Source organism: Apodemus sylvaticus, chromosome 9, assembly GCF_947179515.1.
Source record: "Apodemus sylvaticus chromosome 9, mApoSyl1.1, whole genome shotgun sequence".
In the NCBI taxonomy this organism is placed as follows: domain Eukaryota; kingdom Metazoa; phylum Chordata; class Mammalia; order Rodentia; family Muridae; genus Apodemus; species Apodemus sylvaticus.
Window position 1 is genome coordinate 25,599,251 of NC_067480.1, and position 13,882 is coordinate 25,613,132.

General features: G+C 42.3%; 1 protein-coding gene and 1 non-coding gene across 2 annotated transcripts in view; both read right to left on the reverse strand.

The window, feature by feature from the left end:
- Positions 1-220: 220 nt before the first annotated feature.
- LOC127693146 (small nucleolar RNA SNORA17) lies at positions 221-347 on the reverse strand. The gene has a single exon (XR_007979621.1). It is a non-coding gene; the product is annotated as a small nucleolar RNA SNORA17 (small nucleolar RNA).
- A 7,412-nt stretch (positions 348-7,759) lies between these two features.
- Trpm8 (transient receptor potential cation channel subfamily M member 8) overlaps positions 7,760-13,882 on the reverse strand; it is a 72,572-nt gene continuing 66,449 nt past the window's right edge. Inside the window, exons 22-24 of the mRNA XM_052192727.1 lie at positions 12,064-12,163; positions 10,952-10,985; positions 7,760-7,810 (exon numbers count right to left, since the gene is read on the reverse strand). Of these exons, the coding sequence (XP_052048687.1) occupies positions 7,760-7,810; positions 10,952-10,985; positions 12,064-12,163 (185 nt within the window). The remainder of the gene's footprint in view (positions 7,811-10,951; positions 10,986-12,063; positions 12,164-13,882) is intronic.

A 13,882-nucleotide genomic window follows, 5' to 3' on the forward strand; every position in this document is an offset into this window, starting at 1 on the left:
GGTGGTCCCTGGGGCTTGCTTCTTGCCAGATCTTCTTGGGAGGCCTCATGGGAGGATCTTATATCGGGCTTACTCCTGCCTGGGGCCCTCAGTCTCAGGTGAGGTGGTTCTAATCTCCAGCTTGCTCTCTGTCCTAGGACCTCATCGGGCCTGCATGGCACTGCCCTGTAATAGAGGTCATCTCAGGCTTGTTTTTTTTTTTTTTTTTTTTTTTTTTTGGAATATTAGGCTAATCATTCAAATGCTCACACGTCAGAACACAGCATAGACAAAGCCTTTCTCTTCTCTGCCACCTACTGACATCAATGTGACACAGCAGTCATACCTGCAAAGCTTCTAAGGGCAAGTGTCTATTATCTTTGAAAAATATTTGTCCTGTCCCACAAATTTGAAGGGCCCTAAACATACACCCCTCAACTCATTCCCCTAAGTCATTCCATTTCAGCTGCGTTGTCTTCCATGTTCACCCTCATTCCCCAACAACTTCAAATGTCCCTCCCCCCACTGCCGATGCCTAGTAGCAGCTGCCCACTGGGCACTCTTTTCTGTTCCCCCAGTTCCTTGAGGGGAGTTCAGAGGAAGCCAATCTTCTCATTGCTACAGCAAGACCACAGCCCGAGAGACCTCTCTCACTCTCCGACCTTCTGAGTCCCTGGGTGAGAACCTACTCCAGCATTTAGTGTCCTTGTGGTGTTGACCCTCTGTCTGAGATCCCTTCTTCTACCTGAGTAGATTATAAAATGGTAGAAAGCACAGCCTGCCAGTTACTCCCAATGATTTTAAGCCGTCTTCTTCCCAATGAAGTGTTCACAGAGGAATACTTCATACTTAAGAGCATGTCCGTGTATGAGGAGTGAGGGGACTTGACAAGCAAGACAACAAAACACTGGTCCTATCAGTGTGGACGTTATACCCATAACCCAACTAGACTCCAATTAGCTGAGCTGCTGAGGTGTCTGCTCAGGTCTGACAGACAAATGGGGCAGCCCACCAAATACTGAATTTTTTTTTTCTTCAGGAGAATAAAGGCCAGTGTTCTCATGCCTGGATGAGATATCAGAGAAGTATGGCAGGAAATGGAGAAAGTTCGGGCCCACCGGACTTCTGAGCAGTTTGTTTTTGAGACAGAGACCATAGGCATCGACTGACTCCTCCATGACTACTACGTGACTAGTCTCTCCTGTGGACCACAGAGAAGCAGTGGATGAAGCTACATTTCCCTCATTCCTCCTGGGGTTGGGGTGGAACGTCCCTTTGGAGCAGGAGGACTTGGGAATGTTAGCAGGGTCACAGCTCTATCCAGCAGCTCTAGTCCCATGCTGGGCACAGGTGGCTCTATTGTGAAGTGTGTTTGTGGATTAAGACAAAGATGTCCAGGTTAGCCCAGGGTGATCTGCTAGGCTGCTGAGAAACCTACATCTGAATGCCCATAACCTCTCAAAAACACTGGTGACACAATGGGAGGTGTGGTTCTGAGTCAGTGAAGCTAAACACCCTTAGGCTATAGATGGATTCCTAAACAAATAACATAATACTGGGGTGTCTTTGAACTCTTGATCTCTAGCTGGTGATGTCTGGGGGAGGTGTGTGGTCTTGATGGAGAAAGTACAGGCCTACTTTGCGATTAAAATTCAATGAGTTTGCTCACACTGAATTGTGCGTACGGTTCAAGATGTGAACTTTCAGCTCCTGTCACCATGCCTGCTGTCAGGCCTCCTCGTCGTGACAGACTCTTATCTCTCTAGAACCATAAGCCCAAAGAACCTCTTCTAGCGGTTACTTTTGATCAGGGTGTTTTGTCACAATAACAGAGAAATAGTAAATACGCCTACCAAAAAGGGGACCATAGTATCTAAATCTCTCAATGCCAACTGTGCGTGCAGTTCACCTGTTTCTGTGTGCACTCAGCATGGGCCCGTTACCATCCCTGTAACTCACACCCCTTTAGGAATGACCATAACTCAGCAAAGAATGACTTTTATTGTTTACTCCCACTAGAATGCCACACATAAACATGGCAATTCCGCCACTGTTTGATGTGCTCACACTGAAGCCATGATGCAGGAGTCTCTGGGGTTGTATACAAGTCTACAGATGGTTAGTACCGGACCAAAAGATGTAGCACCTTTGATTTGACAGATGAGCTATTTTCAGGAGCTACGTTAGGAATAGTGATGTCACACGAGCACACTTCCTGCGGAGTAGCCGTGCGAGCCAACTCTAAGCATCTTCTAACTCTTCTTCAGCGTCATCCTGCATATGAAGACTGTTCTCTTAAGCCGGTGGAGAGAAAGTGTGGAAATATGAACATGTGAACACGCTGATTAAGTGAGGGTTGACAGGTTAGGCTAAGTCTCGCTTGCTTCTTTTAGCCCAGTTCCTTACTTGAGTTGAAGTTAAGGCTCTGACTGTTTTTCTGTCTGATCAGTTTGTATGCTGCCTTACATTTTATTTTTAACGAGTCCCTGTGTAGAGGACAGACCCTTCCTCCTGGTGGTTTCTGACACGGCAAGCACCTTGGTCATCAGGGTAAAATGGAAGCAGAATGCTTTTACTAACAGAGCAATGTTCAATTTTCCACCCACTGGCCATTTTCATTACATAAATGTGTCCTGTCCAGTCTCTGCTTCTGTGACCCCAGTGAGTTAGAGAACTGAGAGGCCAGGGTGGGGTAAAAGTCAGGCAGCCTTCGTTCCGTGCCTCTCTGCTGACATTTGCAGGGCGTGAATAGCCAGACCAGATAAAAATAAACACATCTGGGTTAATGCTTCAGTCATTCTTCTACCTAAATACTCATTCAACAGCTTCGTGCTGAGGGTCGCTCCCTCGGCTGCTGAGTGTATGATGTATGGAAAAGTTGAAAAACTTTTCACTTTTAACACTCACAATTATGAGTGTTCAAGTGGCCTTATGCTCCCTCGGCCGAGCTCCTCTGAGCACAGATACCACAGCTCCAGAGAAGGGCAGGGGTGGAGTGTTCAAGCAGATAATTACTCAACGTCTGTACCAACACCCACATGCTCCACAGCGCCCAAACAAGAGTGCTGGCTTATTCCTAAAGTGAGAGTTAAATATAATACATCTTACTAGAGAGAGCTCCATTTATCTTATGTCTTATGCATAAGTTAACTACATCCTATTTTGCTATACATTGATGAAAAAATGCCTTGCGAGTGGCTTGATAATCAACAGATATCCCAAAGAATCTAATATCCTACATAGGAGATTTCTTGATGTTCTTAATGCAGAGAGAAAACATGCACAGAGATATTCATTTCAACACTCAGGTGGAGTCAGCTGTCAATGACCTACACTGTGGAAATGGCTAGAGGTTTGACTATTACTGAGCTACTGCTAATGCTTGTAAAGATTGTGAGGAAAACATAGTTAAATGAAAAGGCCTATAGAAAACTCTATGTGCAGATGATGATGACGCGTGTAAGATTTCTAAAAGTGAAGTGTAGCATGCATAGAAAAGGCTGGGATTGAGCAAACACACGGAAGTGTGAGCGATGACTATGGGAGTGGGAGGCTGTGATGTACATTTCTCTCCTCTATGCCCTTTAATGCCCTGTGAGATCCACTTGCTATTTTCAATAAGGAAATAATGAGTGGAGGAGGGAGTTTTGTCCTGAAAACAAAAGGAGCAAGGTCTCCTCTCAAGGGTTCCTCCTGGGTGGTTCCCTCAGCAGAGTCCTGGTGAGCCCCAGAGAAAAGTCAATGCCTCAGTGTCCCCCGACCCCATGTGAGAAAGGAGAGGTTGCCCTAGGGTATTTTAGAATCTGGCCTGATTTTTTCTTTGGGGAGGGGTAGGACTCTTTGACACTATGTCGATGAATTCATCATACAATGCAGAGGAGGGGCAGTAGGAAATAGATACAACAGCAGGACAGGGTCATAGTCCTGGGAGGTGCACAAGACAAAGGTGGGAAAAGTGTGGTAACACTTAAACCCTCAGCATCAGGACAAGGCTCTGAGATGCAGAAAATGCAGGCACCTGCACAGAGGAGCACGGTCCTTTGCACCCCTCTTCATGTGCAAAGTCCTCTGGACACTTTGTTCCCTGACCTATGCCCTCGAGGGTGACTATGAGTCATCCGCTCTCTGCTCAGGGACCTGAAAATGTCTTCTTTAGAAGTCGATAGCAGTACTGTCCACCAGTGCCCCATGAGCCTCCAAATCCAGATGGTTGATTTGACCTGTGAAAACGAAGATGCTGAATTATTAGTAACTCACAAATTCATAAATTCATAAAAGTTATTAATAAATCTAATAAATTTCCCACCTCTTCTCATTTCAAAATATACTGGGAAGAGGTCTGGGCATGCTACTAAATATTAGCCTGTGGCACTGGCTGTGCTTGTGTGGGAGCCAGCCCCTGTGAGTGTGTAAGGTTCTCTGAGGAAGGCCCAACTCATCCCACCTAAGTTAAGTCCTGGGGAACCAAGAAGGACTTTATTTGTTCAGTGGTTGCTACACAAAATGAGTAGATAACCAAGTAGAAAAACGCCGACATTTATCAAAATGTAGTTTTCAAATGACTCAAGATGGCAATCAAAAGCTTTCTTTTTCAGAAACTGAAACAATGTGGCTGGAGACCTTTCTCTGGAAAACAGGCCATCTCCCGGGACCTTCTGCTCACCGTGCTTGGAGAGGCTGCCCACTCCTGATACAAAGCAGAGAAAGAAGATCTTTGCTCTGGAGCCTTACTTCCAGCCAGAGTGTAAGAAAAAGAAAAAGAAAAAAAAATCCAAGTAATTGGACCAAAGGCTGACATCTGGATAAAGATGGGAGCAGTGCTAAATGCCTCTGCCTGCCCCACCCCCACCTGTGCCAGCTCTCACTCCCCTGAGGTGGACTTTCTCTGCCCTGATGTACCATCCCAGGGAAGGTGACAACCCTGGGCCCTAGAGAAAGAAGTGCTGAGAGACACTGAAAGACTAAAGAGTCTGAGACACTCAGGGCTGGTGGCCAGTAAAACTGAACTTTTTCTTAAGGGTGTGAACACTTAAGAAAGAACTTACCTAGAGGTAAAACGTATGCAAAAAAATGACATTGATATAACACTGGATAAAATTCATGGGCCATATATTTAATTTGTGCGTGTGTATGTGTGTTAGTGTATATACAAGTATGTGTTAGTGTGTGTGCCAATGTATGTTGTTAATGTTTGTTATTCGGTGTATGTGTGCATGTTAATGTGTGTTAGTATGTGTGTCAGTATATATGTTTTCAGTGTATGTTAGTGTGTTATCGTGTATGTTAATACATGTCAGTTTATCAGTATGTTATGTGTGTGTTTGTGTAATGTTGGTGTGTTTCAGTATGTGTATCGGTGTATATGTTAGTGTATTAGTGTGTTAATATATGTTTCTGTGTTATCAGTGTATATGTTAGTGTGCATCAGTGTGTGTTAGTATGTGTATTTGTATGTTAGTGTGTGTCAGTGTGTGTCTATGTGTGTTAGTGTGTGTCTGTGTGTGTTAGTATATGTGTGTACCTGTGCATATGGAAGTTAAAGGACAGCCTCAGGTGTTCCTCAGATGCTGTTACATTTTTTTGGCATGATGTCTCTCACAAAATACAGCTTTCTGACTTGGCCAGCCAGCAAACTCAGAGAGTCACCTAGAGACAACATCACAAGGGCATCTGCCATACCTGACTTTGATACTTGTTTTCTGCGATCCTTTTTCCACACTGTCTTTCTTTTTCACATGACAGCATGTGGTGCACATATTGTGCACATACTAGCACATGCTACCCACACTGTGTATATATACACACATACACACACACATACACACACATACACACATACATACACACACATACACACATACACACATACATACACACACATACACACACATATACACACATACACACATACACATACACACATTCTCACACATACACACATACACACACATATATACACACACATTCACACACATACACACACATACACACACATACACACATACACACACATACACACACATACACACACATACACACAAGGTGCATACATGTGCATATACCAGCACATGATATACATCCTGTGTACATATCAGCACATGATACACACACTGTGTACACACTAGCACATGGTGTGCACATGCAAGAGTAATATCACATCCTTGCCAGTCATTTTTATTCACCCTTTCATTAACTCTAAGCATATTAATGAAGGCCAAAGCTAAGTCCAGGGTAGATGGGTAGGAGGCCAGTCCATCTGCCCATTTGCCCATTTCACAGTCAAATAGCTGAAAGGAAGAGGAGATCAGAGCATCCTGGGTAAGTATATCAATATGGATTTGAGAATTTTCTGATTACTTTTATCTTTAATCATGTTTATATTTATTCTTATCATTTGAATTGTTTTGTCTGTTCCTGGTTTTTTTTTTTCAGCTTATAGATGAAGAAAAACTGTTTCAAAAGCCAAAGTGCTGTATATTTTCAACTTTTTAAAAATGTAAAAATTAAGGATCCTTGTGAAGGTATTGAAATGGGCTCCTCCTGAGGACTCAAGACGAGACATCTTCGGCCTATTCAGGAAGTGCCACTTCGCACTCAGATTCTGTCAGGCATAAGCCTTCCATAACGGAAGCTGTAGATGTGAGCTGTGACTGCCAGGACTTAAGGAACACAGACAGATGGCCAAAGACACCAGGATTTCCCTGCAGAACTGATCACTATGTAGGAAATCCTACAGTCCAAGTACTCACTGCAGGCAAAGGTCAGGGCAAAGGGCCACACAGGCGGCCAGTGCCAGAGAGCAGCACGGGGGCAAGCTCAAAGGCCAGCGTGAGAGGCAGGCCACGAGACCAATGTGCGGGACCAGAGAGAGGGGTCAGTGCTGGACATCACTGTGAGGAGTCAGCATTAGGGGTATTAGGTGGCAGTGGAGGAGGTCAGGGCAAGTGGCCAGCACACCATAGTCCTAACCATACTGATAAGCTTCTGCTGAGCTCAGTCAGTCTGGATGGAGACGGGAGTCTTCTCTATTTCTATTTCTTACAGTTTAGTGGTTTGCTTGTAGCCAATAGAACACCCACGGCTGTGCCTCTCTCCCCATCCCCACCTCTCTGTGCTCCTAAAAGTTTTCAACATTTGGTATCAAGATTTGGACAGGTTCCGGGAAAACACATTCAAAGCAAATGGAGAGAGGCTGGGGCCAAGCCTGGAGTTCAGTTCTGCCAATTGACTGAATTACGTGTTATTGTGAGAACGAGCTGTTGTTAACGGTCTCCCATCCCCACCCTCAGGAACATTTTCAGAAAGTAGAAAGGTGCTCAGCACACATCTACCTACCCCACAGCAATAGACACAAGAACCCATGAGAATAAGGAACATGTTAGGCGTTTATACAAAAATATCTATGATAAAATACTGAGAAGGAAAAAAATAGCAATCTTTGACCAATATGACCTCATTTCCATTTATGTAAAAACTAATGTAAGGCTGGCAGGTGTCACCCAGATCGTGTGGGCTAACGGTGCCCTGGAGCCAGCACTGGGGCTGGACGTGAGGAGGAACTTCTGCTCCTTGTCGCTAGACCGTGACTTATTTGCTTTGCTTTGTACAATGCCTTATTGCCAAAGCTGACAACATATGAAATAAGTTAGAAAACCACCACAATTTAAAAAATATTTTTAAGACACTGAAATTTTCAGAGCGGGGGTGGGGTAGGGGGGAAGAGACATTAGCCAACTCACCTCATTGTAATTTGGTTTCTCTCCATGAGCGTCCACCCACCTTATTTGATTTTATTAGCAATCTCTTTCAGAAGACCTTTGAGATCGTTAAGCTTGGAAAGGGGGAGAAAGAAAACCCGGTCTTAAGACAAATTTTCAACACTCTATTTTAAATGACAAATATGTTAAACAGTCAATGTGGCCCAGGGAGGGTAAGGCAGTAAGGAAGGGCTTCCTCCTAGAGCCATCAGATTATGTTGGTAAGGCAGTAATATATGCAGATGTATGCAAATGTACCCAAATGAGTGTAATGCTTTACTAAGATACTAATAAAGTTTTTCTATATAAAAATATAATACTAATAAAACTTATGAAGATACTAGTAAGATATGATTATATACTTCCTAACACATACACAAACGGTAAGCCCCCAAGTATAACTTACATAAATGATACATAAGATTATTCTATATATTACAGGAGGTTCATGGCCTAAGTTTAAGTCACGTGCTTGATGTAGTTCACTAAAGTGCATAGGCAGGTTCTAATTTCTGTGTAGTTGGCTCCCAGATTGCTGTGCGACTTATTCTCTGGAAGTTTGGGGGTAAGGGGAGGAATCTGTGTTGAAGTTGGGCCTGTTTCCATTGATAACCTCTTCCTTTAATTAAAAAATAGAAAATAAAAAAAGAACAAAGAGAACTTTGAGAGCTGCTGGCCGCCTCAGTGGACACTGCGGGATGGGAGAAAACTCCACTTCCTGGCTCTGGGTCATCTGAGAATAACTTTGTTTTCTGTTATAATGAGATGGAAGGCAGTTTTGCTCCCCCCAGAGGATTTTGTTAATAGCAAAATGGTATTAACCAGCAGCTTCAAGGAGAGCCTAAGGTGCTCAAAATAAAATAAATGAAGCAGAGAACAAATAGAAAATAAGCGAAGTTAAGCACTGGTTTCAGGAAAGGCTAAACAAACCAACACACCTTTAGCTAGCCTGCAATAAGATCTGTCTCTACTGTAGTGTGTGTGGATGTGAAGAATCAGGGGTTTCTTACGCCTGGGTTCCCTGCCCTCTCATAAGGGGAGAACACAGTCTAGTAAGCTTCTGAAACCAGAGTGATGGCCAGGCCAGCAGACATAACTGTACCCAGTTAGACATGAGTCACAAAGACACCTGCCAGTACTCACAGCAGTCCTGCTTCAGGGACAGGCAGGTCAGACAATTATACATTAAGTCACACACCAGATAAAACAAAGGTCTCAAGAAAGACACACTTTAAGCATCTTCATCCAGTCCCCTTCATTTTCCACTGGAGCAGGTTGCTAGCCACTATGGTACTGAAAACTTACTTAGGTAGGGGCTTCTCTAAATACACACAATCTTACAAGACTAGACCAAGAACACAGAGTCTAGGGCCAACAAGTCTAGGGCTCAGCTGGTAAAGGCATCTGCTGCTACGCCTGGTGACCTGAGTTCAATCTCCCATGTCTACACAATTGAAGGAGAGAACCAAATTTTAAGAGTTGTTCTCTGACCTCCACATGCATAGTGGTGTGTGTGTGTGTGTGTGTGTGTGAGAGAGAGAGAGAGAGAGAGAGAGAGAGAGAGAGAGAGAGAGGGAGAGAGAGGGAGAGAGAGAGAGAGAGAGAGAGAGAGAGAGAGAGAGAGAGAGAGAGAGAGAGAGAGAAAACTAATGGTTGTAATAAACTACATAAACAGGATAGAATAGAGAATCAGCATGGTCCATGCACTTGATGCAGAAAGTCAGCAGAAAACTCCAAATTCTTTCATAGTAGAAACTCAACAAAGTAAGTACTTATTTAGACATGATAAAGATGACAAAAAATCCTATCATCATATTCAGTATTCCATCATCTCTGAGATCTCAAGACATGAATTCTGGTCCTCACCACTGTTATTCTAAATAGCGTTGGGAGTCCTGGCCAGTGCAATCAAGTAAGAAAAGGAAATAAAAACTATCTAGATCTGTTTGCATAAGTTGTTAAATAATATCTTATAACAAAAACTCCACAAAAATCTTCCTGGAAAAAATTGAGGTAAAATTGGTATTTCTGTTATGGTAAACAATACAGAAATTCCTCAAAACATTAAAAACAACCCAGCTACGCTACTCCTGGTATACAGCTAAAGAGCTCCTGTGTTGTCCTACCTACCCCACTCCTGGTACCCGACAAAAGAGCTACTTTATGCATGTGTTAATATGCATTTATACATTAATATTGTCTATTATATACATGAGATGTGCTAAGTCCAGAGGCCTTGAATTGAATCGTAGGGCATACAGAGAAAGTAGCTACGTAGGGATGTAAATTAGCTGTACTGGAATATGGTGGAATGGGTGTTTGCAATGTATATTTGACTCAAAATACCCAACTGCATACCTCAAATATATTGAATTTGTGTCAATGATATCTCAAGAGAGCTGTTTAAAATCAAAGCCAGTTTAAAAGGAGAATAAAAAGATGCTAAATGCTTGCTCTGGAAACAAAACTTCAGGATGTGATCCCTAGAATTCTCTGAATGGAAAGCAAGCACAGTTGTTCAGTGTGGGAAGAAAGAGGACAGAGAAGGCAACAGAAAGGGAAGTAGAGGCAGTGAGACAGCTTGTGGTATGCAGGAGACTCGGCACTATGTGGTTAGGGCTTCCAACTCTGGATTGTGGTGATCAGTTCGCAATGCATACATGCATCAAAGTGTCCAACTATATACATTAAATATATTCATAGTGGCAGAAGCTCGAGGGAGCTAGTCACATCTCGTCCGCAGTAAGAGCAGGGACAATGAGTGCATGCATGCATGTCTAAACTTAGCTCATGCTCTCCACAGTCCAGGGCCCACACCCAGGGAATGGTACCCACAGTGGGCTGGGTCTTCCTACATCAATTAATGTAATCCAGACAATCCCTTACAGACATAGTTATGGGACAAATGGATGATCTAGACAGATGCTCACTCAGACACTTTTTTCAGGTGGTTTTAGACTGTGTCAAGTTGACAGTAAAATCTAGTAGAAAAGATACTCCGGGGCTATTCCACACAAGGGCTGGCAGCTTAAGAAGTAATTCTGCTGCAAGGTCTAGCTCTTAGGTGAATAATGCAGACAGCTGAAAGAAACACATCTAATTTTCTTTTAACAATAAATGTCTTCTTTTGTTTTCTGACCCTATATACCAGCCTATAACTAAAAACTCAAAAACATTAAAAATACAACAAATCATTCCAGAGCCTCGAGTCATACCTTTGTATCAAGTTGTCTAAACCGATGGCGTATCCTGCAAGGAAATTAAAAAAGTAAGAGAAAGGGGAGGCTCTTTGGCTGTGTTTTCATCTTTCAAAGGATATAAGATGTGGTGTGTGTGTGTGGGGGGGGGGTGTCTGTGTAATCTTCACTTTCAGCTCAGGTCAGGGTCAACTGCATCGGTTTCTCTGAATGTCTTGCTCTAACAAAGCATAATTCCTTTCTTACCCCCAAAGACAGAAAATTAATGCTATGCTTGCTGATGGGGTGGTAGATCTACCTTCCTCTGTATCCAAGACCTTGGAGTCTAGAACACAAGGCATCCATGCTGTCTCAAGAGAAAGAGTATCCTATGCACCTTAGTAGCTGTGTTAATTCTAACAAAGAGATTGGTTGTACTCATATTTACTCATACAGGTTAAAGCATATTTTGAAGTGTGATTAAGCTCTTAGGAAAAGAGACAGCTGACACTGAGGAGGGTTAGCCTAAACAATAGGAAGAGAGGCTCCCAAAGGCTCCATGATACACTACTTATATACCATCTGCAGGTTTGACTGACTTCCCTACTTCTTCAAGAAGTTTAATGACTGAGGGTCACATAGGAATTTATATTTTAAAAATCCACACAATTTAAATATGATAGTCATCATTTTCCAAGATAGCTTGTAACAAGCCACCTTCTATCTTTGTATTTCAACATTGCAAAGATAAACATGCCAGTGGCCTCTACAGGATAATGCACTTGCCCATGACCTCTGAGTCTTCCTGGAACTTATTCTGTAGTTATGGCTCTTGTTTCTTGGCTCTGTGGATGCTAATGTCTACTCTTCTACACTCAAGATCTCAGCGCCTAGAACACACGACAGGATGTTTTCTAGTCTATGCTCTTAAGGGGAACAACCATATTAATCGAGATCTGGTCTCTCCCTGTTCTGAGAGAGTGACATAAGTCTAGTATTTATCTGCAATTGCCTCAGTAATATTTTTGAGTTACTATCACTCTCTAATGAAAACATGCCTTACTGAGCATGTTCAGATATACTTGTCTGTTACATATACCAGCTTAAATATACAAAGGGTGCCTTGCCACAGAAGTGAGTGATTGACATACTCCTCTGAGTTGTCATTGGCTTTCGTGTTGATCTTGACAAGGTAATTCTCCTTCATGACGCCCTCCCATGCCAAGGTCTCATTGTCCTCATTTCTGAAACCTGAAATAATGAGAAAAGGAAAAACATTCAGGTTGCCTGTCTGCCTGTTTCCCAAATCAATGCCCAATGGGCATCCAAGAGACTCTGTAACTAGGACCATTAGATTTATCTGTACCAGCTAATTGGACTACCATTACTTACTAGTAACAGGAAAAGAGCAATAGAATATTGATGAACTTCTCAGTAAGAATAAGGGTGGTGACCACCTGTGTGAACTAATAATGTAATCTTTACTCTAAATAAGGATCCAGTTGAGCCTCATCTGTGTCTTTTGAGAATTAGCCAGATCATTCCACTAATAATGAGGGTGCTCACGTTTGGTCCTCTGTTTTGATGACATGAAAACACAACCCATTAGGTTGGATAATGACTACAGGTTTTTAACTCTCAGTCTAAAGTCAGGAGATCTTCAGAGGAAAGTAATCTGATGGCATTGATTCTACTCTGAAAACGGGGATCTGGGTCTTGAAAAGCCTCACCTCCACCATCCACTCCTCCCCTTTCCCCTAAACCAGGGCAAACTGCACAACTAGCCTGGAATGTGTTCTAGGGAGGTCTTATCTCAATTTCTTATGGAGTCTGAGACTTTCAGATGAAGACCAAACAAAGAACATATCATCAAGATAACTAACATTTGCAATGGACATGAAACCCCAACTCATGGGGACAGGAAAGAGATATTTGTGAAGGTGGCCACTTGACATTGATTTGTGTGGTTTTTACCCTTAACTTGCCATTTAAATGCATATATTCTCATGTTAGAGTTTATAAACTCTAATACTCTCCTCAATTGAAATAATTAATTGGGGATCAAAGCAATATTTGAGTGACTGGATTTGAGAAAATTCCATACAAAATGACTGAATTATTACTCTTCAAGACAGTTCCTAACCAGTTTCCTTTCAAGTGTATTTTGGATTAGTTTTCAATGGCGTTCCTTCAGATCAAATGCTTACAACTCAACACAGAAAAGATTGAAACTTCTGAACACAGGCAGCCAGAACAAAAATGACAAGCAGCCAAGAAAAATGGCAGTTTCTGTAACAGTCAAGGAAAGGCTAGCTGAAATGGTGGCCTAGCATTTCTACCAACTATATTGGAAAAAAATTAGCAGGCTCTAAATTAATGGTCATATTTGTCCCAGCAAAAAATATGGAATGCACCCACCCATATTCTGGGAAAATTCATCCAGTGTAACAACTTAATGGTGATAGAGGACGAGAGGTTGTGAGAAACATTACACAAAGCATTAGCGCTATGCATATTCTTTAATGAGACATTTCTCTTCTAGAATTAACATAATAATGATTCATGTGGTAAAATGTTCACATATCACTTTTTAATCATGGCCTCATATATTACTAAGACTCAAACCAGGGCCTGGAGAGGTGGCTCAATAGTTCTGAATGTCTGCTGCTCTTCCAGGGGATCTGAGTTTGGTTCCAAGTGCCCATATTGGGCAGTTGACAACCATCTATACCTCCAGCTTCAGGAGGGCCAATGCCTTGTCCTCTGCAGGAATCTATACTCACATACAAATACTCTCATGGGACACACACACACACACACCTATACAATTAAAAATTAAAAATAAATCTTTTTTTTATAAAGACCCTAATCAAACGATAAATTTAACAATAAGGACTTGGTTATTCATACACTAGGATATTTCATAAAGTTCTTAGCATAGAAATTATATGTTCATGAGTATTAAACATG